Source organism: Panthera onca, chromosome B4 (assembly GCF_046562875.1).
Source record: "Panthera onca isolate mPanOnc1 chromosome B4, mPanOnc1 haplotype 2, whole genome shotgun sequence".
In the NCBI taxonomy this organism is placed as follows: Eukaryota; Metazoa; Chordata; class Mammalia; order Carnivora; family Felidae; genus Panthera; species Panthera onca.
Genome location: NC_138345.1, coordinates 24927035 through 24953382, shown reverse-complemented (window position 1 = coordinate 24953382; position 26348 = coordinate 24927035). Strand labels below are relative to the sequence as shown.

The window sequence follows — 26348 nt, the reverse complement described above, 5'->3', positions numbered from 1 at the left end:
GTTTTCGTAAAAACGGTGACATGAACACAGGGGTCCCTCCATCCTGGGAACTGTGGGCGGAATAGACCCAAGATAAATACCCACTTTTCAGCCCACTTATTTACTTCTAACTTTTTACAAGAAGAATATATGTTACGTTTGTAGTTAACAAAAAGAATCACTAAACCAGGTGTACGAGGTTCACCTTACCCGAGAACTGTGTTACTGGATGCTCCCTGGAAAGGCAACACCACATTTGTGTGTGTGTGTGTGTGTGTGTGTGTGTGTGTGTGTGTGTGTAGGTGTGTGTGTAAGTCTTGTAGAAGAGGCACGCATCTTACCGTTAAGCACTGTTTGTGTACTAACTAACTTCCTGGGAGCATCAGGCACGCCACAGACAATTTGGGGCTAGTTGGGCTATGAGTCAAAACACGTGCTTCCCAACGAACCTTCGGGATACAGGTGCGAGCAGCCGGAACTCAAACAGACTTCCGTAGAATTTCTCCAGGAAACCGTCGTGTGGGGTGGAGATGGGCGCTAGGTCCAGTGGCTGCTTTCTAATCTGCTGTCACGTTTGAGACCCCGGCCTTTCCTTCCCGGAAATGAGCCTTAGTCCCTCCGAGGTGGCGCCAGAGGCCCGGCGGGAGGCGGAGGCAGAGGCGGAGGCGGAGGCGACGGCGCTGGCGCCAGCAGAGCGGGAGCGCGCAGCAGAGGAGCCGGGCCCAGGTCGGAGGCGAGGTGGCAACCCGAGGCAGGGCCGGGCTCAGAGCCGCTGCCGGCCTCCAAGCACGAGTCAGAGCAGTTCGGTCGAAGACAGGAACCCGAGATGACCTGGGCTTCGGGGCAGTTGCCAGAGCCCGCCGGGGCGCCCCATTCACATCCGGTGTCAGTGAGGGGGGATTCCTCGCTGCCCGCATATCCGTCGGAAAACCGGATGTCCGAGAGACCCCGTTGCCACACCGACTGCCTGGAGGCCTCTTCCGAAGGCTGGGATGCGAAGTGGGCGCGCACCCCTGGATCTTCCTGCTGGTGCCCATGGTGCTGATGGCCGCTCTGGGCACCGGTTTGATTTACCTGCCCAAGGATGTAGAAGAAAACCTCGAGGAGCAGTACACCCCAATAGGGAGCCCGGCCAAGGCCCAGCGGCGCTTTGTGCAGGAACACTTCACCACCAACGACTGTTACCGCTTCTCCATCTCCAGGAAGAGCACCGAGGTCAATTTCGCTTGTATTCTAGCGGTCTCCAACACGACCTCCCTGCTAGAACAAGCAATCTTATCAGAAGTTGGTAAAGTGGATGACGTGATCCAGGATCTGTATGCAATGGGGGAAAACGGAACCCAGATCCACTACAGTCAGGTGTGTGCCAAGCACCAGGGTCTCTGCGTGCCTTCCAACCCACTCCTGTATGCCTGGCAGATGAACAGGGACCTCGACCTGAGAAATGTCACTTTCCCAATCTACAACCACACCGGTCAGCCCATCTACCTGGCTGGCACCATTGGAGGAACTTTCTTAGGCGAGAGGATGGGAATGAACCAGTTACTCCTGGAAGCCAAAGCCGTGAGGTTGCCCTACTACCTGAAAACTGAGGATCGAGAGGACAACGAGCGTAGTAAGAAATGGTTGATCCATTTCCTGAACCAATTTAGCAACATTGAAAAGCATCTGGCCTTGAAGAGGATGCAGGTATCTGGTGGCTGAGTTTTATAGGAAGGGTTTATAGGCTGAGTTTTATAGACCGGGAGAAGGTGGGAGGGGTAAGAACACGTTTTCCAAGTAGTAGCACTCCTGGATTATTTGATGGAGTCCTTGACTTGCAGCTGGGAGTGCTCTACTCTGTTTGGCACTTAATCCAACTTCCTTAATCTCACACACCAAAGGATGCCACACAGCATAAATCCTTAATAATATTCTGGTGGAAAACACAAATCCTACATCCTTAAGGTAGGTCTGCTCAGTGCAGACATTGATCATCAGGTTTTCCAGTCAAATTACTTTAAAATCCTTACTCTTAAAGTCTTTGCTATTTTGGGGAACCCCTGAAATGTGTTTGGAGTTCATTTGAATAAAAGCAACAAACTTTTAAGAAGTTCCATGGTATTATTGAAAAGAGAATTAGCTCACCATTTACCAAGTAAGTTATATAGCCTAGTGCCAGGCACATGCTAGCTATTCTGTAACTAATAGTTGTGAATAAGCCTGGTCAAAGTGAGACAACTATTGGAAAAATACCAGATCCTTCTGAAATATCAATGAAATTAAAATAGTAAAAGACAACGACCTACTAAAATTTTGGAAAAAGCCACAATTTCTGTAATTATAAATGGTTTCACAATCTTAGGTAGATCTCAGATTTTGTGTATTCAGGAGGTTTAAACCTTGGGTTTCTGAAAGAAACTTTAGAAAGCGTGCCACAGATTTGTGGGAAGAAGCACACTTATGTTAATCTTTATTCTAAAATTACGATTCACATATTTTGACCTTTTACTAAATCTTAACATGTTTCAGTAAGCTATAGTTTTTCAATAGGGTTTGTGACTCACACAAATATTGGAATGAAAAGTTATTTACCTGAGTAAATTTTTGTGGCAGGTGGTCTACTTTACATCAATTTCTAGACAACTGGAATTTGAAGCAACTTTGATGACAGTGATCCCTTTGTTTCACTTGGCATACCTTCTAATCATATTATTTGCAATCATATCATGCTACAGGTAAAATGGTTTCATTGTTTCTTAACTCTTTTTAATAGATATTTTTGGGTGGCAAAATACATATAATTGATATAAAATATGCCATTCTAATCATTTTAAGTGTATATTTCAGTGGCATTAATTACATTCACACTGTTGTGCAGCCATCACAACTATCTGTTTTTTTTCATTTTTATGTTTTTACGTTTATTTATTTTTGATAGAGACAGAGCACAAGTGGGGGAGGGGCAGAGAGAGAAGGAGACAGAATTGGAAGCAGGCTCCAGGCTCTGAGCTGTCAGCACAGAGCCCGCCGCGGGGCTCGAACCCACAAACTGGGAGACCATGACCTGAGCCGAAGTCGGACACTTAATGGGCCACCCAGGCGCCCCACAACTGTCTGTTTCTAAATCTTTCCATCCCCCCAAACAGAAACTGTATAGCCCTTAGGCAGTAACTCTCCATGGCCTCCCCCCAGTCCCGGCTAACCTTCATCTACTTTCTATCTCTATGAATTTGCTTATTCTAGAGATTTCATATAAGTGGAATCACACAATATTTGTACTTTTGTAACTGGCTTATTTCACTTGGCATAATGGTTTCAAGGTTCCTTTATATCCTAGCACGTATCAAAACTTCATTCATTTTTATGACTGGTATTTCACCATATACATACAGCACTGTTTGTTTATACACTTAACTGTTGATGGGCGCTTGGAATGTTTCCACTTTTTGGCTTTTGTGAATAATGCTGCAACGAACATTGATGTACAAATATTTTCTTGAGCTCCTGTTTTCGATTATTTTCAGTATATACCTGGGAATTGAATTGGTGGGTGGTGTGATAATTCTATGTTCAGTTCTTTGAAGAACCGCCAAATCCTACCAGCAATGTATAAAGATTCCAATTTCTCCGCATCCTCACCAACACTTGTTTTTTGTTTTATTGATAATAGTCAACTTAATAGTGACAAAGTGTGGTTTGATTTACATTTCCCTAATTACTAATGATCTTAAGTATCTTTTCATGTGTTTATTGGCCATATGTACATCTTTGGAAAAATGTCTATGCAAGTCCTTTGCCCATTTTTTAATTTGGTTGTCTTTTTGTTTTTGAGTCCTGTTGTTGGTGAGCACTTTGTATATTTGGTTTTAAGTTTATTTTTTTTATTTCGAGAGAGAAGAAATATGAATGGGGGAGGGTCAGAAAGAGAGGAAAGAGAGAGAATCCCAATCAGGCTCCACACTGCTAGCACAGAGCCTGATGTGGGGCATGAACCCACAAACCATGAGATCATGACCTGAGCTGAAGTCGGATACTCAACTGACTGAACCACCCAGACATCTCAGTATTTTGTATGTTTTAAATATTAAACCTTTATCAGATATATGATTTATAAATATTTTCTCCCACTCTGTGTATTATCTCTTCACTTTCTTGATAATGTCTTTAATGCACAAGAGTTTTTAATTTTGATGAAATCCACTTTATCTTATTTTTTCTTTTGCTATATACTTATATCTAAGAATCCATTGACAAGTTCAATGTCATGCACATTTGCCCTGTGTTTCCTTCTAAGAGTTTTATGGTTTTAGCCCTCATATTTAGGTTGTTGATCAATTTTTAGCTCACTTTTGTATATGTAGTGTGAGTAGGGGTTTAACTTCATTCTTGTGCATGGAAATCCATGTGGAAATCCATGTTTCCATGTTGATTGCTGGAAATCCAGTTTTCCAAGTCCCATGTGATGAACAGACTATTCTTTCCCAGTTGATTGGACTTGGCATCCTTTTAAAAAATCAATTGGTTGTAGATGTATGGGTTTATTTCTGGACTCTAAATTATATGCCATGAGCCTACATGTCTGTTGATGTGCCAGTACCACACTGTTTTGATTCCTGTAGCTTTGTTATGAGTTTTGAAATCTGGAAATCTCAGTCCTCCAATTTTTATCATCCTTCTCATGATTATTTTGGATATCTAGGACTCCTTGCAATTCCATATGAATTTGAGGGTTGACTTTTCCATTTCTGGGGTGGGAGGAAGGTCACTGAAATTTTGATAAAGATTGTGTTGAATCTGTAGGTTGCTTTAAGTGAGATTAACATTTTAATAATACTGTCTTCCTCCCTGTGAACTAAGGTTGTATTTCCATTAATTTAGGTCTTCCTTAGTTTCTTTCACTAAATTTTTGTAGCTTTCTGCCTTTCACCTCCTTGGTTAAATTTATTTCTAAATATTTTATTCTTTTAGACACTAAATGGAATTGCTTTTTTCATTTCATTTTTGGATCGTTCATTGCACGTATATAGAAACACAACTGGTATTTGTGTGTTGATCTTGTATCCTGCAGCTTTGCTCAAATTGTTTATTAACTCTATTAGTTTTATTGTGGTTTCTTTGGAATTTTCATATATAGAATCATGTAATCTGTGAAAAGGGATAGTTAACTTCTTCATTTCCAACTTGAATTCCTTTTATTTCCATTTCTTATTTAATTCCTCTGGATAGCACTTCCACTTCAATGTCAAGTGTCATTGGTGAAAGTGGGCATCTTTATCTTGTTCCTGATTTTGAAGGGAAATCTTTCAGTCTTTCACTTTTGATTATATTGTTAGATATTCAGTTCTTATAATGGTCCCTGTCATTTTGAGGCAGTTCCTTTCTATTCCTTGTTTTTGAGGGGCTTTTTTAAATCATAATTGGGTGTTGGATTTTGTCAAATGCCTTTTTTGCATCTATTGAGATGATCATGTAGATTTTATCCTTTGTTCTATTAGTGTCATATGTTACTTGATGATTTTTCCCATGTTGAACCACTCTTGCATTCCTGGGATAAATCCTGGTTGGTAATGATGTATAATCTTTTTTTTTTTTTTCTTTTTTTTTTTTTTTTTTTTTTTAATTTTTTTTTTTTCTTAACGTTTATTTATTCCTGAGACAGAGAGAGACAGAGCACGAGCAGACGAGGGTCAGAGAGAGGGAGACACAGAATCTGAAACAGGCTCCAGGCTCTGAGCTGTCAGCCCAGAGCCCGACGCGGGGCTCGAACTCACAGACTGCGAGATCATGACCTGAGCCGAAGTCGGACACTCAACCGACTGAGCCACCCAGGCGCCCCGATGTATAATCTTTTTAATGTGCTATTGAATTGGGTTTGCAGAATTTTATTAAGGGCATTTGAATCTACATTCGTAAGATATTGATCTATGGTTTTCTTCTTGTAATCTTTGTCTGGGATTGGTATCAGTGTATGTTGGTCTCATAGAATGAGTTAGGGAGTGTTTCTTCCTTTTCAACTTTTTGGAAGGACTTGAGAAGGATTGGTGTTACTTCTTCTTTACATGTTTAGTAAAATTTACCAGTGAAGCCATCTGGTCTTGGACTTTTCTTTTTGGGTGGTTTTTGATTACTGATTCAGTCTTTTTACTTATTCAATGTCTGTTGAGATTTTCTATTTCATCTTGAGTCAGTTTAGGTCATTTATGTGTTTGTAGAAATTTGTGCATTTCATACAGTTTGTTGGCATAAGTTGTTTGTAGTATTCTTTATTTTTTAATGTTTATTTATTTTTGAGAGAGAGTGCACGAGAGGGAGAGAGGTGGCGGGGGGGTGGGGCAGAGGATCCAAAGTGGGCTCTGCACTGACAACAGTGAGCCCCATGCGGGGCTCAAAACCATCAACCGTGAGATCATGACCTGAGACGAAGTCGGAGCTCAACCAACTGAGCCACCCAGACAACCCTATAGTGTTCTTTTATAATCCTTTCTATTTCTCTAAGGTTAGTAGTAATGTCTTCAATTTCATATCTGATTTAGTTATTTTTATCTTCTTTTTTCTTTGTCACTCTAGATAAAAGTTTATCAAGTTGTTGATCTTTTTAAATAAACAATTTTTGGCCTTGTTTGTTCCCTCCATTGTTTTTCTAGTCTCAATTGCATATATCTCTATTCTAATCTTTTCATTTCCTTCCTTGTTAGCTTTGGTTTGGTTTTGTTTTATTTTGTTTCTATTTCTGCGAGATGTCTAGTACCATAAGGTGATTGAAGACTTTTTTTTTTTCTTTTTTAATGTAGTATAAATTTACCTATGAGCACTGGTGTTGTTACATCCTGTAAGTTATGTTTTGCTATGTGTTTATTTTCATTTGTTGCTGAGTATTTTCTAATTTCCCTTGTGATTTATTCTTTGACCCATTGGTTATTTGATAGTGAGTTGCTTAATTTACATACATTTTGAATTATCCAGTTTTCCCTCTATTATTGATTTGTAGCTTCATTCCATTGTTGGTTGAAAAGATACATTGGGTAATTTCAATATTTTTACATTTTCAGACTTGTTTTGTGACCTAACATATGATCTATTCCAGAGAATGTTTCATGTTCACTTGAGAATAATGTATATTCTTCTGTCATTGGGTTGAGTGTTGTATATATCTCTGTAAGGTCTAATTTATTTAGTGTTGTCCATTTCTTCTGTTTCCTTAATGATTATTGGCCTAGATGTTTTATACATTATTAAAAGTGGCATATTGAATTCTCCATCTATTTATGTCTACAAGTCTGTTAATATTTGTTTCATTTTTGGGTCTCTATTGGCAGTGAATGTATGTTTGTAGATGAATCTTCTTGATAAATTGTTCTTTTTATCAATTTAAAGTGCCCTTCTTTGTCTCTTTTAACAATTTTTAAAATAAAATCTATTTCATCTTATAGAAGTATATTCAATCCTGCCCTCCTTTGGTTATATTTATATAGAATATCTTTCTCCATCCTTTAGCTTTCAATCTATTTATGTCTTTGGGTCTATAATGAGTCTCTTGTAGACAGCATATAGTTGAATCATGTTATTTTATCCATTCTGTCAATTTCTACCCTTTTATTCAAGAGTTTAATCCATTTACATTTAAAATAACTGCTGATAAGGAAGGACTTCTGCTATTTTGCTATTTGTATTCTGTGTATCATACAGTTTTTTTGTCCCTCACTTCATCCATTATGCCTTCTTCTATGTTTAGTTTCTATTTTTCTAATGAGTTGTTTGATTCTCTTCTCATTTCCTTTTGCAATGATTTTGTGAGATTTTCTTTATGGTTACCATGGAGATTCATATAATTCTAAGTTTAAAACAATCTACATTAAACTGATACCAACTTAACTTCAAAAACACACAAATATGCTGCTTCTATACACCTCTGTCCCCCACTCTTTATGTTGTTGTTGTCACATATTATATCTTTATACACTCTATGCCTGATAACAGATTTATAATTATTTTTATGTTCTAAATTCTGTAGGTAATAAAATGTAGGATTATAAACCAAAAATATAATAATACTTGCTGTTATATATTTGACCAAGACCTATGTTTCCTCATATGACTTAGCATTACTTTTTATTGTTCTTTCTATTCAGCCTGAAGGATTCCTTTTACCATTTCATATAGGGCAGGTCTAATTAACAAGCCTGCTTAGCTCTTGTTTATCTGGAATGTCTTAATTTCTCCTTCATTTTTGAAGGACAGTTTTGATGAATACAGAATTTTCAGTTGATTTTTTTTTTCTTTAAGCACTATAAATATCCCACTGTCTACTTGCCTCCATGGTTTCTAATAAACAATCAGCTTTTATACTTATTAAGGGTCCCTTATATTTGGTAAATTGCTCCTCTCTCAGTGCTTCCAAGACTCTCTTTGCCTTTGGCTTTCAATGATTTGATTATAATGTTCTCAGTCTGGATCTTTTTGAGTTCATCCTATTTGAACTCCATTAAGGTTCTTGGATTTGTAGCTTCATATCTTCTACCAAATTTGGGAAGTTTTCAGCCATAATTTCTTTAAATATTCTTCCTGCCTCCTTTTTTTTTTTTTTTTAATTTTTTTTAACGTTTATTTATTTTTGAGACAGGGAGAGACAGAACATGAACGGGGGAGGGTCAAAGAGAGGGAGACACAGAATCCGAAACAGGCTCCAGGCTCTGAGCTGTCAGCACAGAGACCGACGCGGGGCTCGAACTCACGGACCGCGAGATCATTACCTGAGCCGAAGTCAGCCGCTCAACCGACTGAGCCACCCAGCGCCCCCTGCCTCCTTTTCTCTCTCTCCTGGAACTCCCATAATGTGTATGTTGATCTACTGGCTGATAGACCCACAGATCTCTGAGGTTCTTCTCACTTTTCTTCATCCTTTTTTCTTTCTGTCTCTTAGACTCCATACATTTCAATTGTCCTATTTTCAGTTCACTGATTCTTCTGCCTAGTAGACCTACTGTTGAATGCCTCTAGTGTTTTTGGGTTTGTTTTCTGTCATTTCAGTTACTGTAGTTTTCAGTTCCAGAATTTCTGTTTGGTTCCTTTAAAAAATTTCTACTTCTTTATATTATTATTTTGCTCATACATTGTTTTTCTTATTTCCTTGTCAGAGCTCTTCTTTAGCTCTGTAAGCATATTTAGAAAAGTGTTTATAGTCTTTGTCTAGTAAGTCCTAGCTCTGTCTTTCCTCAAGGATGATTTCTATTTATTTTGTTTCACACATATTTTGAACCACACTCTCCTCTATCTTTGTATACCTTGTGATTTGTTGTTGTTGGTGGTGGTGGTTGTGTAGAAAACTGGACATTTGGCTAACTGGAAATCAGATTCCACCTTCCCCAGGGTTTTCTGTTGTTTTATTTAAGATTAGTGGTCCATTTTCTTTGTGATTTTCCGAAACTATTATTGAAAGACTGTAATTTTTGTCTCTTGTGGTCACTGAAGTTTCTGTACCTTAGCTAGTGTTTTGACATAGATCTCCTTGGATGCCAGGAGCTCTCCCAGTGTTTGCAAAATGGTTCTGTGCCTGGAACCTCCAACACTTACCAAGGCTTACACTGTACCTAGGGATCAGCCCTAGGTGAAAGCTTAGGGTCTTCTTTGGTCTTTTCTAAGCATACATCTCGCCCTGGGTAATTTTCTAAATTCCCCAGTATAATTGAGTGCTTTTTAATATCCTAAATTCCCAGAGAAATGCTCCTCATCTTTTTCCATAGGTAGTCTTTTGTATTTTTGAGCTATAATCTTTTGCTCTATGCACATGAGGTTTGTTAATTCAACTTGTGGTGTTTCCAGCTTTCTCAACCTGAGTTTTGAGTTAGACAAAACAGAGGAGTGCCTTGCATCAGTCCTTCAGGTAGCCCCCAAATAGGTTAGAACAGACATATAAAATATTTTAGGAATAATCTCTGCTCTGCTTCCTCCAAAAACAGGGAAATGGCTCCATCATGGTAACATGAGCTGTTACCACTTTAAGATCCCTGCTGTCTTAGGGACAGTTTGGGACTGGGGCCACTTTAACACATCTGCCACATTATGATCACTGCCACTTTAAGACTACTACCACACTGGAGAGGGAGACAGGGCATGTAAAATCACTATAAAACATTCCTACTATTTTGAAGTACTCCCCTGATTTTCTTTCATTTAGCACTTGCTTAGTTGCTGTAAGCTTTTGACTGCTTTCCAGAGTTCACAGAATTCTGAAAATATATGCCCGTTTTTCTATATTTCTTTGTCGGGATGAGACTTGGGAAATTCCTATTCCATGTTTTGCTGATATCCAGCACTAAACTCTTATTTTTTAAACTTTCTTTTCTACCCACCCCCCATTAGCAATAGTGTGCAATCAGATGGAATAGTAAAAACAAATAAATAAATTATGGCCAGTTTTGTTTGATTTGGCATATGTTTTTTACTTTACATATTGTGCCAATTGTGATTAATTGTTCCATTTGGAAGCAGATATGCTGCTAGAATTAAACAAGTCCTTATTTCTTTATAAATTTGAACTAGTACTTTTAACTATATAAAAAATTAATCTCTAATTTAATTGACTTGGGTGTCCCCATTGTTCGGATGTGAGGTTTACCTTGTTAAGCACTTAAAAATTGTTATCTAGGCATTAGGGTTAGTTTGGGCTCTTGTAATCAGAAAGCTAAAATATTGAAAATATCAGAAAACACCAGTATTTAGTTGTAGAAGTAACCCCATAGAATATATTAATTTAGTGATTCTCACAGCAGAGTTCCAGAGAGGACTCTAAACCTACATATTCTGAAGCCACCTATTGAATCAAGTCTCTGGGGTTTCAGTCTGAAAATCTATATTTCAAAAATGTCTTTAATTGATTCTCCTGTATAGGTGGGTTTGGGAACAAATGATATAACTCAACTCTCTAGATTTTAAGGTAGAGAAAAATAAGGCCCCAATAGGTAGAGGGAGTTAACCATGATGGGTATCTCGTTAGAGTTAATAAACTACCTCGCAACTTTGTTATTTTGGAAAGAAAGACCACATTCCCTAGAAAACAAACAAAATCAAAAAACTAAGAAGGAAGGGTGAGAGGGAGGGAGGGAGAAAATAGGGGAGGAAGGATGGGAAGGAAAAAAGACCAAATTCGGGCTTGTTAAAGTCATTAGAGTATAAAAATAATGTTAACCTAGTGTGGAATCTCCAAGGTACCAACAATTGGCTTGACAAAACTTTCCTACTAGGTAGTTGGTTCTGAAGATACAAATTTATATCAATTCTTGCTTATCTTTACTAATAATTATGGACAGTAGTACAGAAAATCTTATACTGAAGGCAATTAGAAAATGATTTTTTTGGTCTTTATTTAATTTGAAAGAGAGAGCATGGTTGAGTGAGCAGAGGAGAGGCAGAGAGAGAGGGAGAGAAGGAATCCCAAGCAGGCTCTGCGCTGTCAGAGCAGAGCCCGACACAGGGCTTGAACTCACAAACCAGGAGATCATGACCTGAGCCGAAACCAAGAGTCGGATGCTTAACCGACTGAGCCAGCCAGACACCCTTAGAAAATGATTTATATTTATTTGTCTTTGAAGACTTTATGTTTATGTAACCAGAATATGAAACACATAGGACTCATGAGGTATAAACATAATGCAACTTTATTTTTGTCTCCCTTTGTTCCCTTTAAGTTTTGTAGGTAAGAGCAAGTTCTTCCTCTGCCCCATGAAAACTCAGACAGGCCATGTGACTTTTGTGGTCATTAGTAGGTAGGACAAAATCCTCCAGTCAGAGTTCAAATGTCCATGTCCACATCCATGTAATAAACAAAATTGGTAACTTGCTTTAAAGTTAAGGTGCCCTCCAGCACCCTTTGCTAGACCATGCTGCATGGGATAGCCCTTAATGGGGAGAAAGGAGCTTACCAGTTCTCTTCTTCTTTTTTTTTTCTGAATATAATTTATTGTCAAGTTAGCTAACATACAACAGACACAGTGTGCTCTTGGTTTCAGGGTAGATTCCCGTGATTCTTCGCTTACATGTAACACCCAAAGCTCATCCCAACAAGTGCCCTCCTCAATGCCCATTACCCATTTTCCCCTCACCTCACCCCCCCTCACTTCACCCCCCAGAGGAATCAAGCCTCAGTTCTCTGTATTTAAGAGTCTCTTATGGTTTGCCTCCCTCTCTGTTTGAAATGATTTTTTACCCTTCCCTTCCCTCATGGACTTCTGTTATGTTTCTCAGATTCCACATATGAGTGAAAACATATATCTGTCTTTCTCTGACTGACTTATTTCTCTTAGCATAATACCCTCCAGTTCTATCCACATTGTTGCAAATGGCAAGATTTCATTCTTTCTCATTGCCAAGTAGTATTCCATTGTATATATAAACCACATCTTCTTTTTTAAATGTTTTAAATTTAATTTATTTTTTAAAATTTACATCCAAGTTAGCATATAGTACAACAATGATTTCAGAAGTAGATTCTTTAATGCCCTTACCCATTTAGCCCATCCCCCCTCCCACAACTCCTCCTACAACAGTAACCCTCTGTTTGTTCCCCATATTTAAGAGTCTCTTATTTTTTGTCCCTCTCCCTGTTTTTGTATTATTTTTGCTTCCCTTCCCTTATGTTCATCTGTTTTGTATCTTAAAGTCCTCATATGAGTGAAGTCACATGATATTGGTCTTTCTCTGACTAATTTTGCTTAGCGTAATACCCTCTAGTTCCATCCACGTAGTTGCAAGTGGCAATATTTCATTCTTTCTCATTTCCAAGTAGTATTCCATTGTATATATAAACCACATCTTCTTTATCCATTCATCAGTTGATGGACATTTGGGCTCTTTCTGTATTTTGGCTATTGTCGATAGCACTGCTATAAACATTGGGGTTCATGTGCCCCTATGAATCAGCACTCCTGTATCCTTTGGATAAATTCCTATAGTGCTACTTCTGGGTCATAGGGTAATTCTGTTTTTAATTTTTTGAGGAACCTCCACATTGTTTTCCAGAGCAGCTGCACCAATTGTGCATTCCCACCCACAGTGCAAGAGGGTTTGCATTCCCACCACAGTGCAAGAGGGTTCCCATTTCGCCACATCCTTGCCAACATCTGTTGTTTCCTGAGTTGTTAATTTTAGCCACTCTGGTGTGAGGTGGTATCTCACTGTGGTTTTGACTTGTATTTCCCTGATGATGAGTGACGTTGTGTATCTTTTCATGTGTCTGTTGGCCATCTGGATGCCTTCTTTGGTCTAATCATGTCTTCTGGCTATTTCTTCACTGGATTATTTCAGGTGTTGAGTTTGGTAAGTTCTTTATAGATTTTGGATAATAAGCCTTTATGTTATATGTCATTTGCAGATATCTTCCCCCATTTTGTTGGTTCGCCAGCCCTCTTCTATCCCTTCTCTTCCTGCTTCCCATCTTGCTAAGTTAGTTGGAGCATGTCCAAGGAGAAAAAGAAAAGGAAGAGGGAAATCCTTAAGGCACAGCTGCTGCCACGATGCTTCAATACATGCCTTCTCTAGGCTTTAAAATAAAACCAATTCTCCTTTGAGTGCATTTGTAAATTCCTAGGACATCTCCCACTCCTACCTCTCTGTTAGCACTGAGAATCTCTTATCTCTGCTCTGGGCAACAGCCTCCTAGACAGTCCCTAAGACATTGCCCATGCTGCCTGACTCATTTACACTTGCATATGAAGGTTATCCTTGCACATATGCATTTACCTCACACAGAACCCTTATTTGCACCTATTTTAGGGTTCCGTATTTATTGTCTGATTGTGAAGTCATATGAACAAACTTTTTCAAGTATATGCTCTAGCTTGAACCTCATTCTACAGCAAGTAGTGGTATATTGATCTTCTTGACTCCTTCAAAATTGTCTCACATTTTGGACATGACAACATTTGCACCAAATATTAGATCTGTTTCTGAAACAAGCTTGAAAATCTTTCCCTTCTCAAATACACTGTAAACTGTTGTTTACTTATGAGAAAAATCATTACCTTTGAAGGAAGATGTGGATCTCTTACCAAACATATAGATTGTTGTCTAAGTATAATAAGTTCTAATTTAGCCCTTCCCTGTCAGGTAAATAAAAAATTCAGAAGGTTGGCCATCTTGCTGCCTGCACTGGAGTCATATGGGGAAGGTTTTAGACATAAAGATTCTGCAGCTTCCCTACCAACCTACTGAATCAGAATCTGCATAGCCAGGTTCCAGGAGATCTAAAGTTCTAAGACTTCCCTAGGTCATTCTGATAAACTGCTTAAAACAAAATCCTTCTCAGGGGTGCCTGGGTGGCTCTGTCAGCTAAGCGTCTTGACTCTAGGCTTCGGCTCAGGTCATGATCTCGTGGTTCATGGGTTTGAGCCCCACTTCAGATTCTGTGCTGACGGTGTGGAGCCTGCTTGCCATTCTCTCTCTCTGTCTCTCTCTGTCAGCCTCTCTCTCTCAAGAGAAATGAACTTAAAAAAAAAAATCTTTCTTGGAGACCGGAATATCTGCAAGTGTATTCACCAAACTCCTACAGTGTTCCATCTTCAAATCTTTCCTTCCATTGTCTATTGCACATTAAAGATCATTTAGACAAAGTCAACTCAGCACATAGTCAAAATAAAGTCACTATAGGCAATAATATACTTCACTCCCTCCCTTACATCATCTGAAAATTTTATACAAAAAATCCAGACACTTGAAAGATGGAATGTCATATGTAACTCATTCATCTTTCTGATTTCAAAGTTCATCTTTGTTACTTTCTTATTTCAAACTGCTATAAACCAACATTGTTGTTTTAAGAAAGTACTCATTATAATCAAATTTTATTCTAACAAGGAATTTTACTTTTGCTCTGGAATTTTGCACATGTGGTTGGTTTGGGGCCCTGAGTTTAACTCATAGCACTGGTGTGTTGAAAAAAAATAAATAAAACCATGGTGTAGAAATTTTTTTGCAGAATAAGAAAGTTTAGCTATTTTACTGTTGTCTTGCCTAAAGGTCATGGTCATGTTGCTGTATTAGAATCAGTGCTTCTGTTTCCATAGTTGACTCTCCTAGTCTTCAATCCAAACTTAGTTTCTCTCTCCTCCTAAAAATATCTAGAGACAAGTATAAGTCATTGTTTTGAAGCAGTTAACAAAAAAGCAAAATATAAAACCAGAGGTGGTTGTCAATATTTTCAAATGTAATATTGTGGTTATTGGGTAGGTAAAGTGCTGAATCCATACTTTAAAATGCTGCCTATATATTCCCATTTTTGTTGGTCCAGCAAAGAAAAAGGCACAGGCTGTGTTATTAAAAATGGACTAGAGGGGCACCTGGGTGGCTCAGTTGGTTAAGTGTCTGACTTTGGCTCAGGTCATGATCTCATTGTTCGTGGGCTCAAGCCCCACATCAGGCTCTGCACTGGTAGTGTGGAGCCTGCTTGGTAGTCTCTCTGTCTCTCTGCCTCTCCCCCACTTGTGCTCTCTCTCTCTCAAAAATAAATAAGTAAACTTAACATTTTTTAAACATGTATTTATTTTTGAGAGAGAGAGAGAGTGAGTGAGAGAGTGAACAGGGGAGGGGCAGAGAGAGGGGAGACAACAAATCCAAAGCAGCTCCCAGCTCCAAACCATCAGCACAGAGCTGAACATGGGGCTCAAACCCACAAACCGTGAGACCTGAGCCAAAGTCAGTTGTTTGACTGAGCCACCCAGGCGCCCCATAAATAAACTTTTTTTTTTATTTTTATTTTTTTAATTTTTTTTTCAACGTTTTTTATTTTATTTTTGGGACAGAGAGAGACAGAGCATGAACGGGGGAAGGGCAGAGAGAGAGGGAGACACAGAATCGGAAACAGGCTCCAGGCTCCGAGCCATCAGCCCAGAGCCTGACGCGGGGCTCGAACTCACAGACCGCGAGATCGTGACCTGGCTGAAGTCGGACGCTTAACCGACTGCGCCACCCAGGCGCCCCTAAACTTTTTTTAAAAAATGGACTACATTTCTTTTTTTTTTAATTTTTTTTTAACGTTTATTTATTTTTGAGAAAGAGAGAGACAGAGCATGAATGGGGGAGGGTCAGAGAGAGAGGGAGACACAGAATCTGAAACAGGCTCCAGGCTCTGAGCTGTCAGCACAGAGCCCGACACGGAGCTCAAACTCACGGACTGCGAGATCATGACCTGAGCCGAAGTCGGCTGCTTAACCGACTGAGCCACCCAGGTGCCCCAAAAATGGACTACATTTCTAATTCTTTTGTAATTAGTAGCAACTTTCCTAGAGCCTGCTTCACCAGTAGACAAGAATCCTGAAAACGTTTTAGGAGGAGACTTTCATACATTTTGTTAATCACAATACATATTGAACTGGTTTTGAAATTCAAGAGCTGTTTAGAATTGCATCTATGGCTACTTGGAGTCAAGGGTGTGTGAAAAGAGCACTGAATATGGATACTTTCTCTGCTAGAGCTTGCCCTCCCTTTGCTGTTGTATTCCATTTATACCCTTTGAAGATCAGGGTGTAATTAACCATCTGAAGTATTTGGTATATCTTTATGGCTCTGAACTGGTGGTGAGTGAATTTGTGCTTGCCCAGCTGCAGAAGAATTGCTCAGAAGTTTGGTAAAAGTACTGATTCACAGCTTTTCTGTTCCCTCCGCCCTTTTTCCCACTTGGTCTGGGACAGTGTCTGGGAATTAAAGGTCTTCAGCAGACAGGTATGGGAATTATTGCCCAAGAGCTTTCTGAACAGATGTCCAAGTCGAGAATGTTATAAACTGATGGAATTTCAGTGTGGAAGCTACCACCACAAATTCCATGATTTCTCCCTCCAAATGTACAGGTGTGACTGTGTACGAAACAAAATGTGGGCTGCAACCTTTGGAGTGATTTCTGCTGCCTTGGCAGTGGTGAACGGCTTTGGCCTGATGTTGTACATTGGGGTGCCATTGGTGATCATAGTTGCAAATTCACCATTTCTTATTCTAGGTGAGTAAAACCAAATGTGAAGCTACACATTGTGTATGTGGGGGTATGGGGTAGATAAGGGAAGGAATTTATGTTAGATTAAGCAAAATAATTATATTCAGGTGGCTCCACAGATCCAAAATGAGGTGACAGGAGGAAGAAAATCAACTTGAAGTGTGTGTGTTTAGAGGCAGAAAAATCTAGTACCCCAAATGGAAAAACACAGACAAGAGACATGAACAGGCAGTTCACATATACACACAAACACACACACACATACACACACACACACACACACACACACACATCCAAAATCCAAACTATAAATCACTGGAAGTAGAGGGAAAAAATAATTTGACTTCTCAATTAATGAATGGATGCAAATTAAACCAAAAGTGAGATACCTTGTCTTCTTATTAAATTAATAAATATTAGCGAGATTGAAGATATGAGGAAGGTTGTATATAAATGAACACTCATTCTGCTGGGAGAAAATTATAAATTGTTACACACTTTTTAAAATCCAATTTTGCAGCAAATCAAAAGATTTAAACATCAAACAGCAAATATCTTTGGCTTAGCAATTCCATTTTTAGAAATTTGTCTTAACAATTAGACAAGTGCTCAAAGAGCAGAACGAGTATGTTCATTTCAGCATTATTTAGAACAGAAAAGTTTTGAAAACCTAATTCAATATCAACATGGGATTGGTCAACTCAAACACAGCATATTAATACTTTTGAATCATATTCAGTCTTCAAAAGGAGGTAGATATATAATGTTAAATGAAAAATGCTGGCTATGAAACCAGGTGTTTGAAATAGAGAGATACAGTTACATGTGCATATTTGTATAGAGCAAATTCTGGATGGATATACATAAAAATGCAGGGTGGAATAACTATTGTTTATACTTTTTCTCTGCATTTTCCTGTACTTCCAGAATTTATTTTACAATAAGCATGAAAAACAAAGGTGTTTATATTATATTTTATTTTTTTAATTTAAAGCGATACCAATTATTTATTTTTTGTTAAATATAATTTATTGTCAAATTGGTTTCCATACAACACCCCGTGCTCATTCCAACAGGTGCTCTCCTCAATGCCCATCACCCGCTTTCCCCTCTCCCCACCCCCCATCAACCTTCAGTTTGTTCTCAGTATTTAAGAGTCTCTTATGGTTTGCCTCCCTCCCTCTCTGTAACTTTTTTCCCCTCCCCCCTCCCCCGTGGTCTTCTCTGAAATTACTCAGGATCCACATAGGAGTGAAAACATATGGTATCTGTCCTCTGCCTGACTTACTTCACTTAGCATAATACCCTCCAGTTCCATCCACGCTGCTGCAAACGGCCAGATTTCATTCGTTCTCATTGCCAAGTAGTATTCCACTGTATATATAAACCACATCTTCTTTATCCATTCTATATTTTAGAAAGTAAGGAACTTGGAAGGAATAGTATTTGGTTTCCATGGGGACACAGTGGAAAAGCTGTTTGCTGGATGTCAACTTATTTACTCTAACTCTACAGGACCCACCTACCTAGTACACACCCACGCTTAACTCAGTATTCCGCACAGCCATAAATAACTATAGTTAAAGTGTATATAATTGATTTAATATAAACCAGCACTGAATAGTCCGTGTATACATAGGAGTGTGTGTGTGTGTGTGTGTGTGTGTGTGTGTGTGTGTGTGTGTGTGATTTAAGCAACTCAAGCAGTGTTCAAGGACAATTTCTGAGTAAGTTTCTATAAATCATAAAACTAGTTTTTCAATACCTAATACATATCAAGAGTTCATTCTTGGTCCCTAGTACTTCTGATTCTTCCCTTTTGTGCTGCTGAGCCCAAGTGAAATCCTCAAAGCTGGTAAGCCATAGGATGTCAGGATGCAGTTTATGACAATGTTTAGACTTGTGTCAATACAGATTCCTCTGTCTTCTTGATTATACCCGTAAAACATCAGAGGCAAAGTTGCAATTCCCAGTACCCTCCCATGTAATCCATGCACAAGATCCCCCTCAAATTGAAATTAGATCAGCATTTTATTGCAGTTAATTTCCTTATTTATTTTATTGAGTTTGCATCAATATACATGGAAACAAAGGTATACATGAGTGAAAGTAGTGTCAACTCTAGTAGAAATCTTGAGAGAGGTGAAAACATTGCTGGTTAGATGCTAACTGTACAATAGATAAGTCCAGTTTATATTTTAAGCAACAGAATGTTGGCTTCGTGTGTTTGTGCATTCATTAAGATGGTTTATGAGAAAAAATGGTCTTTCAAGTCATCCAGTAGAATCAAAGATACAATGCTAATCCTGCTTCGACTAACACCTACAATAGGTTTCCTGACTCATCATTACAACACCGTAAATGAAGAGTAGGAGTAGAGTATCCTGTGCTATGTACAAATAATAAGAGTATGAATAAAGCACAGAGTTATTACAGAGGAAGGGATGAATTCTGTTGTGGATTCAGAAGCAACCAGAGAAAGTGACAGAGAAAGTAATTGTATCAAAGCACAGATCAGGCAAGATAAATAAGACGTAAGAGATGGAAAAAGAAGATGCTTCGAGTTTATGTGTTTAATTTTTCATAGATATTAATATTTTAATATTAATATTAAATAGTAAAGTTAATATTTGATATTCTTTGTTTTTTTAACGGGTGTTGGGGTTGATGATATGTTTATAATGATTTCTGCCTGGCAGAAGACCAGCCTCATGGATAACATCAAACAGCGGCTGTCCAGTGTCTATTCCAAAGTGGCAGTGTCCAGTACAATCACCACTATCACCAACGTCCTGGCCTTCTATACAGGGATGATGACCTCTTTCAGGTCCGTACAATACTTTTGCATTTATACCGGAACAACCCTGTTCTTTTGTTATTTTTATAACATCACCTGTTTTGGAGCATTTATGGCCCTGGATGGTAAAAGAGAAATAGTCTGTCTACGCTGGTTGAAAAAGCCAGAAACTCCTGACCAAAAGTGTTCCTCATTTAAAAAGTCCTGCTGTGTCCCATGTGATTCTCTCCCAGATAAACAAGAAACTGATGTCCATCCAATGAATTTGTTCTTCAGAGACTATTTTGGCCCTTTTCTCACAAGCACTGAGTCCAAGTTTTTTGTAGTGCTTCTATACATTTTGTACATCATTAGTAGTATATATGGGTGTTTCCAAGTGCAGGAAGGGTTAGACCTTCGAAATTTGACAAGTGACGATTCCTACATCACACCATTTTTTTTTTTAATTTTTTTTTAACATTTATTTATTTTTGGGAGAGAGAGAGAGACAGAGCATGAACGGGGGAGGGGCAGAGAGAGAGGGAGACACAGAATCTGAAACAGGGTCCAGGCTCTGAGCAGTCAGCACAGAGCCCGACGCGGGGCTCGAACTCGCGTACCACGAGATAGTGACCTGAGCCGAAGTCGGACTCTTAACCGACTGAGCCACTCGGGCGCCCCCATCACACCATTTTTTAATGTAGAAGAACATTTTTCAGATTATGGCCCCAGGGTTATGGTTATTGTTACTGAAACTCTTGACTACTGGGATAAAGATGCTAGGCAAAAACTGGAAAAATGTCTGGTAGATTTGGAAAACAGTGACTAGATAAAAATGTTAGAGTTTTGGTTACAAGAGTATGTGCAATATATGGAAAATAGCGGGCAAGATGTAAATGATAAGAATACTTTTATAAACAGTTTGCCCAGTTTTTTAACAAATTTTCCACTTTTTATGTATGATATTAATATTTCATCTTCACACGAAATCATTGCTTCCCAGGGCTTCATTCAGACCATCGGCGTTTCTTCTTCAACCAATAAGATAATGTTATTCCAGTTACGAAGCATAGCCGAAAAGTGTGAAATTCCCCTAATGGTGTACAACCCGGCATTCATGTATTTTGATCAGTACACTGCAATATTAGAAAACACTGTTCGAAATGTCATTGTTGCAGCCTCAACATGAACATAGGTTCATTGTTTCCTTATTGTTAATTCCTCATCCACTGTGTTCCTTGTGGGTAACTTTTGCTATTGCTTCTGTGATTGTGGGAGTAACAGGGTTCTTGGCATTCTGGAATGTCAATCTTGATTCCGTATCCATGATTAATCTTGTCATTTGTATAGGGGTTTCTTTCGATTTTTCTGCACACATTTCTTACGCATTTGTTTCCAGTTCTAAGCCCTCAGTAAACCAAAAAATAATTGAGGCATTGTATCTGCTAGGCTACCCAGTGTTACAAAGTGCAGTTTCAACAGTAATAGGGGTGTGTGTTTTATCTGCAGCTAAAGCATACATCTTCAGGACATTTTTTAAGATTATGTTTCTTGTTATGGTATTTGGGGCTGCCCATGGCCTAATTTTTATTCCAGTATTCTTAACCTTTTTTTGAAGGTTTGTTTGAATATCCACTAACAAATCAAAGACCAATTACAGAATTCCTGCTTGCCACAATCCAATCTGGTAAAAACACACTATTTGAAATAGTCAATAAACTAAAAACAAAGGTATGTTTCCTTGGCTTGGAAATCCCATTTAAAAATGTTATTTAAAATATCCTAAGAAAAATTAGTCTTACATTAAAATATCTTTACTAGGGGCGCCTGGGTGGCTCAGTCGGTTAAGCATCCGACTTCAGCTAAGCACCCGACTTCGGCTCAGGTCATGATTTCGCGGTCCATGAGTTTGAGCCCCGTGTCAGGCTCTGTACTGACAGCTTTTGTTTCATTGTTAGAAGCTTATGCCTGAAATTCAAGTATTTTATATACTATAATATAAATGGAATATTAATTTCATTATACTTCCTATATCATTATTATGTAAAAGTACAACTTATTATTAATCCTCCCAGTCTGGGGCTTTGTATGCCTTTTCTTAATGGTGTATTTTGACAAACTGAAGTTTTTGAAGTTTTGAAATCAAATTTATCTTTTTTTTTGGCTAGTGTTTTCTGTGTCCTCCCTGAGAAGTCTTTGCCTATTTTAAGATCACAAAAAAAAATCCGTCCATGTTTTCTTCTCAAGGCTAACAGTTTAATTTTACATTTGGGTCTATGATCCATAGATCTATATTTGTTGAGAAGTGGATAAAAGTTCATTATGTTCCCATAATAATTATCCATCCAGTTGTCCCAGCATCATTAGTAAAAAGACTACATTTTCAGCATAGGATTAATTTGGGACCTCTGTCAAAGAATCAATTGACAATTTGTGTGTGGCTCTGTTTCTGTGCATTGATCTGTTTGTCTGTTCTAAAGCCAGTGCCACAGTGCCTTGATTACTGAAGCTGTATATTAACTCTTGAAGTCAGGTTGTATAATTTATCCAGCATTTTTCTTCTTTTCCAAATTGCTTTGGCTATTCTAGGTTCTTCCCATTTAGATACTCATTTTAGAATCACTTGTCAATTTACCAGAAAGCCTTCTGGGTTCATGATTGGGTTATGGTGAATCTACAGATCAATTTGGGGAAAATAGGTATCTTAGCCATTTGGAATATTCTAATCTGTGAACATGGTTTATCTCTCCATTTATTTATGTCTTCTTTAATTTCTCTCAGGAATATCTTAGATTTAGGTAGATTTACTTCCAAATATTTTTATCTTTATGGCATTATAAATAAATTTAAATTCCTTTTCCATTTTGGTTTTACTACTACATAAAAATACAATAGATTTTGGTATACCTACCTTATATGTGTAACCTCGTTAGGTTCATTTATTAGTTTGTGTGGATCTTTGTAGTTTCTGTAGTAGTTTTTATCTGTGCAATTATGTAAAGGTCACAGAAAGGCCATTTTATTTCTTCCAATAGAATCTTTATCTCTTACTTGGCTTACTGCTTAAAACATCCAGTAAAATGTGGGAAAACATTCTAAAGGCCACATCTCACTGCCTTGTTCCCAACTCTACAGGAAATGTTCAATATCTCATCATTAAATATGATGATTACCTGGAGATATTTCATAGTTATTTCTATCAGTTTGAGGAAGGTCCTTTCTAGTCCTAGTTTGCTGAGATGTTTTACCACGAATGGGTATTGAATTTTGTCAAATAATTTTTGTCCATCTATGAAGATTATCATGTCATTTTTTTATTTTAATCTGTGAAGGTGGCAATTTATGTTGAATGACTTTTTAAAATTACACCATTTTGCATTCCTAAGATGACTTACATTTGGTCATGGCATATTATTATTTTCATATGTTGCTGTCTTTGTTTTGTTCATATCTTGTCAATGATATTTGTTCCTATGATCATGAGGGATATTGGTCTACAATTCCCTTTTCTTGTAATGTCTTCCTCAGGTTTTGATATTAGAGTTATGCTGCCTTCAGGAAATGAGCTGGAAAATATTCCTCTTCTGTTTTCTGAAATATATGACATATGGTTGATACAATTTCTTACTTAAATGTTTGGTAGAATTCACCAGTGAAATCATCTGGGCACAGAGTTTTCCTAGAAATGTTTCCTATTTAAAATTTACTTTTTTGGGGGTGGCTGGCTGGCTTAGTTGAGTGTCCAACTTCGGCTCAGGTCATGATCCCTCAGTTCGTGAGCTCAAGCCCTGCATGGGCTTGCTGCTGTCAGCATGGAGTCTCCTTTGGATCTTCTGTCCCTGTCTCTCTCTGTCCCTCCCCCACTCCTACTCACTCTCTCTCTCTCTCAAAAATAAAACATTTTAAAAAGTTTAAAAAAAAAAAAAGATTCTTAGTTTAATCATCCAGTCAGCGTCTTTTCTAGTTTTCATGATACCCCATGGAACAGTGCCTCTCAACTTTTTGCCGCCACAGAGCAGGGATTTTCTTTTCACCAGTCTCCAGTAATATTCTTCTCACTTACCTTATGGCCTCTGTGGCAACCTCCTTGAGGGCCACAGGGTTGTTAATAGCAATTCCAAGGCCTTTTGCCTTTCACTAGAAGTCTCCTTAACACGTTCTACCTTATGAGGCGCCTGGGTGGCTCAGTCAGTTAAGTGTCCAACTCTTGATTTCAGCTCAGGTCATGATCTTATGGTTTGTGGGTTAAAGCCCCACATTGGGCTCTGTGGTGACAGTGCAGAACCTGCTTCGGATTCTCTCTCCCTCCCTCTCTCTCTCTCTCTGTCCCTCCCCTGCTCACTTTCTCTCTCAAAACAAATAAACTTAAAAAAAATTTTTTGTAATATTAATGAAAGTTTTTTTTAAAAAGATGTTCTAGTTTTTTCCTACTTGCTCAGTCCCAAAGTTACCTCTACATTTTTGGGGTTCTGTTATACTAGCAGTACCAATGTCTATACTAGTCCTCTATTATCCCCTAACAAATTACCCCCAAACTTAGTGGCATAAAATATAATCACATTTATTGTCTTTCATATTTTCTGTGGTTAAGGAATTGGGGAATGGCTTTGATTAGATGTACTATCTTGCAGTTCTCATGAGATTTAGTCAGAGGTCATCTGGGGACATGTGTATCTGAAGGCTTGACTGGAAATTCGAGGTGGCTAACTCATGTGGCTGGCAAGTTGGGCTGCCTATTTGGGAGAGGCCTCAGTTCCTCTACATGTGGGCCTCATCACAGGGCTGCTTGTGATGTAGCAGCTGGCTTCTCCCAGAACAAGTGATCCAATTATCCTAGCCTAGAATGTCACACAAGAGCACCTCTAATGCACCCCACTGGTCATAACAACTAATTCTAACTCAATGTGCAAGGAGACTAAAGAGTATGAATATCAGGAGGTGATGATACTTGAGAGCCATCATTGATTCTGGCTACTATTTACTATTTGTTGATTTTTACCATAGCTATGGGTCATATTTTCCTTCTTTGCATGCCTAGTAATTTTTTATTGGATGCTGGACCTTGGGAGAATATATATGTTGAGTACTAGATTTTTTGGCTTCCTTTAAATAGTACTGGACTTTGATCTGACAGGAAGTAATTTATATACCAGGTTGATCCTTTCAAGACTTGTTTTTAAGCCTTGTTATGGCAAGTCTAGAGTAGTCTTTAGTCCAGGGCTAATTTTGCCATAGTATTAGGCAAAACTCTCTGGAATTCCTACTGAAAGCCCCAAGGGGTCAATGGGGACTCTGCAGTCTGGCTGGTCAAAACTTAAACATCCCCCAGCTCTGAATGAGCTCTGGCAACTTTTTGGCATATATTTCTCTAATTCTGTTTTGCTCATGGAGTTTTATCCCATGCATGTGTGATTAAGTATTTAATAAAGGACTCCAGACAGGCTTTGCCTGACTGCATGGAAGTTCCTCCTTCAAATCTATGACTATTTAAAGTCAAACTGAAGGGAACCCTGTGCACATTTCTGAAGCACTTTATTTCCATAGTTTCCTCCTCTCTGGCACTCAGCTTCACATCTTCTGGCCACCTCATTCCCCCTTAATTCGGCTTGGTCTCCTCAGCTTAGAGAAAATGCTGTGCTTTGCCTAGTTTCTCCTTCCTGAGCTGCAGTCTGGGAAATGTCCCCAAGAAGAAGGTCAGAATGGTTCTATGGTTCACCTCATAGTTCTTTTTTTCCAGAGATCACAGTTCTCCACTATTTGTTGTCCAGTTTCTGAAAATAGTGGCTCAACACATTTTGTCCCATCATTTAGAATAAGAAGACCATCTTTCTCTCAATTATCTCATTGGAGCTGGAAATAGAAGCCTCCTATTCTTTTTCCTATTTATGTCATTCATTTTGCTATCTAAGTTTCCAGTTTGGGCTCACTCTAGTTCGTCTCCTTGAAGTAAGCTTTGAAGTAATATGGGACTTCCTTTTCTCTCTCTTCATAAATTAATAGCAATGTAATATTTAAAAAAAGATCTTATAATCCCCTTGATTGGCTCTTTACACCTTCTAAAATAACAACAGAAAGACTCTGCTTTAACAATAGGTTTCCAAGGAAATTGCAAGAGAGACTGATGTATATACTATGCCAATTGCCTGGAAAGTTCAGAAAAGTTCTTCCACACAACATTTTTGTCTTCAAATTTCAAAGAATAAGTTACCACTGTAAATAATATCCTTTTATGCTGCAAATCTGCAAAATAGTATGACTCTCACCCTCTATTCTTGCCTCCCCCACCCTACTTTTTTCCTTTTCTTTTTGGAGAAAGATCTTGGGGGTGATATAGGTTAGTTTTGTTAACTAACTTTGTTAGTTAGTGTTCATCAAAGTACATGGTCATACCGTCTAAAGTTAAAGAATTTGTTCACCATATAAAAAACTACAGGGGCACTTGACTGGCACTTTACTTTACCATGGTTGGTAAAGCATATGATTAGTTGACTCAGGTTGTGAGTTCAAGTCCCACATTGGGTGCAGAGGTTACTTAAAAATTAAAAAAAAAATAGGGGCGCCTGAATGGCTCAGTTGGTTGAGTGTTCGACATTAGCTTAGGTCATGATTTCACAGTTCATGGGTTTGAGCCCCTCA

General features: G+C 38.5%; 1 protein-coding gene across 1 annotated transcript; it reads left to right on the top strand.

Annotated features, from left to right (window-relative positions):
* The first annotated feature begins 492 nt into the window (after positions 1-492).
* PTCHD3 (patched domain containing 3) lies at positions 493-21340 on the top strand. The gene is given in 7 exon segments (XM_081796074.1): positions 493-953; positions 956-1668; positions 2575-2696; positions 16797-16940; positions 19590-20156; positions 20394-20904; positions 20906-21340. Coding segments are annotated over 7 exon segments (2640 nt in total). The 5' UTR covers positions 493-805.
* The last annotated feature ends 5008 nt before the right edge of the window (positions 21341-26348 follow it).